We start from the raw sequence: 6,745 nt of genomic DNA, 5'->3' as shown, positions 1-6,745 counted from the left end.
GAAAAAGAAATGCAAGAAGGCAAAATGGCTGTCTGAGGAAGCTTTACAAATAGCTAAGGAGAGAAGGGAGGTGAAAGGCAAGGGAGAAAGAGAAAGATAAACCCAGTTGAATGCAGAATTCCAGAGAAAAGCTAGAAGAGAAAAGAATACCTTCTTAAATTAGCAGTGCAAACAAATAGAAGAGAACAATAGAATGGGGAGGACCAGAAATCTTTTCAAGAAAATTGGAGATATGAAGAGAACGTTTCATGCAAAGATGGGTATGATAAAGGACCCAAAACAGTAGGAACCTCACAGAAGCAGAAGAGATTTTTAAAAGGTGGCAAAATTATACAGAGGAACTATACAAGAGCAAGCTTAACATCCCTGATAACCATGATGGGATAGTTACTGACCTGGAGCCAGACATCCTGGAATGTGAAGTCAAATAGGCCTTAGGAAGTCTTAGCAACAATAAAGCTAGTGGTGGTGACAGCATTCCAGTTGAACTATTCAAAATCTTAAAAGATGATGCAGTAAAAGTGCTACAGCAAATTTGGAAAACTCAACAGTGGCCACAGGATTGGAAAAGGTCAGTTTAGATTCCAATCCCAAAGAAGGGCAATGCTAAAACCTTTGATTGTGTGGAGCACAACAAATTGTGGCAAGTTCTTAAAGAGATGGGAATACCAGAGCATCTTATCTATCTCTTGAGAAACCTATATGCAGGTCAAGAAGCAACAGTGAGAACCGGGCATGGAATCACTGATTGGTTCAAAATTGAGAAAGGAGTTCAGCAAGGCTATACACTGTTGCCTTGCCTATTTAACTTGTATGCAGAACACATCATGAGAAAGGCCGGGTTAGATGAGTCACAAATTGGGATCAAGATTGTAGGGAGAAATATCAACAACCTCTGGTATGCAGATGATACCACTCTAATGGCAGAAAGTGTAGAGGAACTAAAGAGCCTGTTGATGCGGGTGAAGGAAGAGAGTGCAAAAGTTGGTTTGAAACTCAACATCAAGAATGGAAGGACTAGACTTACCGCGGCCACTTTTTGACACTGCGGCGGCGCGGGGAAGCGGCGGCCTCCTGCTGGCGGGCTTCGTGGCCCTGGTCACGTGGAGAGGCCAGGCGTAGGCTATTTAAGGCCGAAGCCGAAGCGTTCCGGCCTCTCCGCGTCGCAGCCATTCAGACAGCAACCCTCCCTCCCGCCCTGTGTTATGATTAATTGTATGTAAAGTTGTTATATTCTTGTCGCAGCTGCGGTATCCGACCAGTAGGGAACCTGTTGGTAGGGGGTTCCGTCTGCGCACGGGACTCCCAGCAGAAGGGGGTCTCCTTACAGAGACCGGCCACTCAGAGGGCGCCGCCTACCCGGCTGGGTGGTTAGGAGCCTGTGGCCAGGCAGCTGGGGAGACCAATGGAGGCGGACGCCCTTTGGTCTCCTAAAGGTTGCTTCTCAGGGGGAATACCTTGTGACGTAGCGTGACCCGCCCTCCCGCCTGGGAGTGAGGCGGGGACCCCGAGCGTCACAAGGAATATGTGATCTGAACAGCCGGACGGCTGGATGGTATTCAGGTTTCCCTTCCTGGTCGTGTGGGGCCAACCCTCCGTTGAGGGGAGGTAGCAATAAAGGCTGCGGCCATTTTAATGCCAGCAGGAGTAGCGTCTTCCTTATTAGTCGCCGCCTGATAGTCAAAGCGAAGATCATGGCATCCGGCCCTCTCAATTCCTGGCAAATAGATGGGGAAGAAATTGAGGTAGTGACAGATTTTATTTTCTTGGCCTCCAAGATCACTGCAGATGGGGACTGCAGCAAATAAATTAAAAGACGCTTGTTCCTGGGGAGGAAAGCTATCGCAAATCTAGACATTATCCTAAAAAGCAGAGACATCACCCTGCCAACAAAAGTGCATCGAGTCAAGGCTATGGTCTTCCCAGTTGCAATGTATGGCTGCGAAAGTTGGATCATAAGGAAGGCCGAGCATCAAAGAATTGAGGCTTTTGAACTCTGGTGCTGGAGAAAACTCTTGCGAGTCCCTTGGACTGCAAGGTGAACAAACCGGTCAGTCCTAGAGATCAGCCCTGCCTGCTCCTTAGAAGGCCAGATCCTGAAGATGAAACTCAAATACTTTGGCCACCAGATGAGAAGGAAAGAGTCCCTTGGAGAAGAGCCTAATGCTGGGAGCAATTGAGGGCAAAAGAAGAAGGGGACGACAGAGAATGAGGTGGCTGGATGGAGTCACTGAAGCAATAGGTGCAAACTTAAATGGACTCCGGGGAATGGTAGAGGACAGGAAAGCCTGGAGGATCATTGTCCATGGGGTCACGATGGGTCGGACACGACTTTGCACCTAACAACAACAACAACACATCTAAAATAGCTTTGTAAGAATTCCTTTGCTTATTTCTGATTTGCTGCACAGTCATCCCTTCAGAATGATTAGATCAGTTTGGTTTCACATTCTTATCCAACTCCTTGAAAGAGCACTCTGTTTCTAACTTGTGTTTCGTCTTCAATGTATGTGACATACATCTTTCCTGTTATTGTAGGCCTATAACAAAAATGAGCTGAAATTGAGTAGTCTTTGCTAGTGACAGTGGCTTTAAGTAATGGGTAATTATGCCATAACTCAGACCAGTTGTGTTTCTTTAGTTTAGTCAATGGACATTTCAGTGACTTTTTTATGCCTGCTTAAGAAAGACAATGTTTTTCTTTTTCCTGGAAATGTCATGCGCCTCTATCTTGTAAATGGGGGCCATTGCCAAAGTTGTCTCGTTCCTTTTAAAGACTATTATGCCTTAAAGTTGGTTGCCTGGGTAACTGACCAGCTTTCACAAATACATACAAACAGCTCTCAGCTGTAATGCACAGCTTTTGGTGAGTTCTGGTTGTACTGAGTGGGGCTTCTACATTTGGGGCACATCAGCTGCTATCTATTGCCTCAAACCTGGAAGTGGAATCACAGCTCTCAGCTGTAAAGCACAGCTCATTAGCAGGCTCATCCTGGAAAAGGCAGACAGGATCCCTCTGCGGCTTCCCCACAGTGCTTCAATCATGGCTTCTAACAGTGGAGTTGAGCATGGGAGGTTGAGGGGGGAACGGAGAGAACTCCAGTCTGAATTTCCTGAGAAGGGGCATACAAGCTCCACATCAGCAAGGAGGGTGGTGTGCTTCTTTATCCGTCCTACTATGGAAATCCATACTAGTCCAGGTAAGCACTATTTCATTCAAAGATACTTCTAGATGACTAGCTCATTATGAATGCTGAAAGCCAGTAGGGGAGAGGGTATAGATTAGGAGTCACAATGAGTGGATGAGAAAGTGGTGCTGGCAGGAAAGGTTTAGACTTGTTATGAACTGGGAACTTTCTGGGACAAGCTAACCTGTACAAAAAAGATGGGCTTTACCTGAACCAAGAGGGAACTAGGTGGCTGGTAATTAATATCAAAAATATGGCAGAAGAGCTTTTAAACTAATCTCGGGGAGCATGTTGACAGGAGCTGGGGAGCCTCTGGTTTAGAGCAAGTGAGCCTGAAGGGATGATTTCATCAACACTCAGGGTAATACAGTTAGGAGTGAAATAGAACTTGGGGGTGAGGATAGGATGGTGAATGAGGGCCATGTGTGGTAATTAAGGGTCTGCGGGAGGCGAGGGTTACTGGAGAAGAAAACATGTTATAGGTGTCTATATGTTAATGCTAAAGGTCTCTGAGCCAAGCTGGAGTCCTTGGTTCTCAATGACAATGTAGTTATAGTGAGTATCTCCAAAATATGGCAGAATGGAGAAACTCACAGACACTGTCATCTCTAGTTATAAGCACTACAGGCAGACTATATAGTCTTTAATGTAATTGCATATGTAAACTTCTTGATCTTACCCACCCTGAGCAAGTTGGGAAATGCAAGCTATAAAATTAAAGTTGTTGTTAATGTGCTACGGGACTCTTGATCATTTTTAGAATCAAATAAGTTAGAAAACTTCAGGGGAATTAACCCAAAGAGAAGCAATATGGATGGAAACACCGGGCCCTAAGGCAGAAATAGTGAACCTGTGGTCCTCCAGATATCCATGGACTACAATTCCCATGAGCTGCTGCCAGCATTTGCTGGCAGGGGCTCATGGGAATTGTAGTCCATGAACATCTGGAGGACCACAGATTGACTACCCCTGCCCTAAGGGTTACTGAAAAATGGGGATGTACTATCACTCACCTAATCAAACCCCTGAGATGCAGGAATGTAGCAGATGTGACACCAGTTTTTTAAAAGGGATCCAGAGGGGAGCCGGGATATTACAGGCCAGTCAGCCTTACATCTGTCTCAGGCAAATTAGTAAAAACTTAAAAACAGAATTATTAAGCACATAGAGGAACAAAGCATGTTGAGGGAAAATCAGCATGGCTTCTGCAAAGGGAAGTCTTGCCTCACCAAACCCTGTCCCCATCTTGGGGGGGGGGGGCGTCCTCTGGCAGTTCTACTATCACAGCATTTTTAAATGGTTGAGTTCATTTCTAAAACGCTATAGGCATCCAGAGGTAATGTCTACTTTGGCCTTAAGTATATCCACCTAGCATTGCTTTCTGCATTCTTCTGTGGAATGGTATACGAATAACTTAAATATTATGTTATAGCCAAATTTGCTATGGAGATATTCACTATTTTGCAAATTAATTTTGATTTATATTAATATTAACCTTGCACAACATACCACCAGTAACTTTTGAAACGTCAACTATTTTTCACTTTGGTTTTTGCTACTGAAACCATCATGAAAGAAGAAATGGGTTACTACCCTTCCTTCATATGAATTAGCATTATTCCAATAAACAGGAACTTGAAGTATATGCCTTAATTAGCAAAATTGGTGTTTTTTATTACCATATTAATATGATTCCTGTGGAGCTTAGGTTGCCCAAATAAGTATGATATAAAGTCCTGAAAAATTTATGTGGAAGTTGGAAAGCTTGCATGTGGTCACAAACACTGCAGGAGAGACCTGGGAGCCTACTGCAGAAGCCTGGGTGCAGAGGGGAGATTTGGGCACTTGCTGAAAGCGGCAGGCTCCACTAGGGCAGCCCAAAGTCCGGCTAATTTTGTGGTAGACATCATGCTGTATCTAGAAAATCCAGGATGTTTGTGAGGCTTTCCTAGGCCAGAAAACTCTAGGCTGGGCAAAAAGAATGCAGAAACAGAAATCACCTTTTTTTACGAGGAGCTCAGCCTTAGAATACTCAGATCCTTTGATGCTTGGAGTGTGTGCCTGTGGGTGATGGGACAACATATGGCTTAGTGGTAATTGAAATGGTACTTGGCAGCATTATTACAAACCAGTCTAAGTAACCCCACCTTAAAATGTAGCAGTTATAATAATCATGCCATGCATTCAGGAGATAGGAGTAAAAATGTCCCATATTCATGCACATTAGTAATTTTGACTTCAGTTTCATATTTCAGCTTCTTATTTGGTTTAGAAACCTGTAATTCCTATTAGGGAACTGAGGGCCAAGCACCTTTATATATTTAGCTTTAATCTTTTAATCTGTGTGATTTTTTACAAAAACATAAAGAAGGAATTTGCCATCCCATGAATCATGATTACCTAAAATGAATCTTGGATAGCTTTGGCCCATTCTATGCATTTCCTACCTGTCTTGAAACTCTTTCCACTGTTTTCAGTCACCTCCCCCCCCAGGGTTAGTGGGGTCCTGAGTTTATCTCTCAGAACATTGCATTCTGCTGGTCCCTATTGGGGAGAAAGGCAGACTATAAACAAACAAACAGAATAGGCTTAAGATGCTGGTAGGCAAAAGAATTAGTCCATTTGTGAGTGATGGAGTAGCATCAGTCTTTCAGGTGGGGGAGGGACTCTAAAATCAATCCTCCTGCCATTTGCACTTACAGCACCAGCCCACAACTATTGACTAGATAATATAGTATCTTTAAAAAAAACATGTTTTGCTAGCTTAATAATTGTATAGTTTGTATTGTGGAATATACAGAAATGTTTTCTGGAGCCTGCTTATCGAGTACTGGGTAACATTTTTACTTAGATTATAGACTACACTATTTAATTGCTGGAAACATATTTTTCACCTGGTCCAGAATGATTATGCTGATGAGTGCTGTACAGCTAGTTCCCATGATATCAGTGAGGTTGGAAGAGTGTCCATGTCTGGAGAAAGTTTCATGACTAGGTGCAGGGCTGTGACAATGCTGCAAAGTACCATTGCAATAAGCTATATGTTGTCCTGTAACACACAGTCACACACTCCCAACACAAAAAGATCTGGGTATTCAAAGGCTGAAGTCCTCAAGCACAGTCTTTGCACACAGTGCAATCTCCAGATGAGGGGCACAGATGTTAGGAAAGATCTTTCTCCACTTGGGGTATTAAGCTGGAAGGGCCGTGGCCTAAGTCAATGTAAAACAGATACATGGTAAGAAAAGTTGTGCCCAATCCATGTTTGTCCTACATTCTAGGATGTCCTACATCCTGGGAAATGTTTGTCCTACATTCAATTTTATGTCTGTTCATTTTAGCAATGCAAAATTCTGTTACATTGATCACACAGGAACCACATGTGACTCTTCCTCGATATGGCAGAGTCATCGTATGATAGGGATTGTGGTTGGCAGGCAGTTCCTAATTTAAAAACACTGCTGTTGCAGGATCTGAAGAACAGGTAAACAGTGAGCCTACCTGAAGAATTGCCTTCACTCCAGGGAGTAAGGGGATTTCCCCCAATCCAGCTCACA

General features: G+C 43.8%; 1 protein-coding gene across 1 annotated transcript in view; it reads left to right on the top strand.

The window, feature by feature from the left end:
- Nucleotides 1-3,065: 3,065 nt before the first annotated feature.
- Nucleotides 3,066-6,745, top strand: part of MEI4 (meiotic double-stranded break formation protein 4) — a 145,403-nt gene continuing 141,723 nt past the window's right edge. The window contains exon 1 of the mRNA XM_077306299.1: nucleotides 3,066-3,200. Within this exon, the coding sequence (XP_077162414.1) occupies nucleotides 3,179-3,200 (22 nt within the window). The 5' untranslated portion in view covers nucleotides 3,066-3,178. The remainder of the gene's footprint in view (nucleotides 3,201-6,745) is intronic.

Source organism: Paroedura picta, chromosome 1 (genome assembly GCF_049243985.1).
Source record: "Paroedura picta isolate Pp20150507F chromosome 1, Ppicta_v3.0, whole genome shotgun sequence".
Classification (NCBI taxonomy): Eukaryota; Metazoa; Chordata; class Lepidosauria; order Squamata; family Gekkonidae; genus Paroedura; species Paroedura picta.
This window is presented reverse-complemented; position numbering and strand designations above follow the sequence as displayed.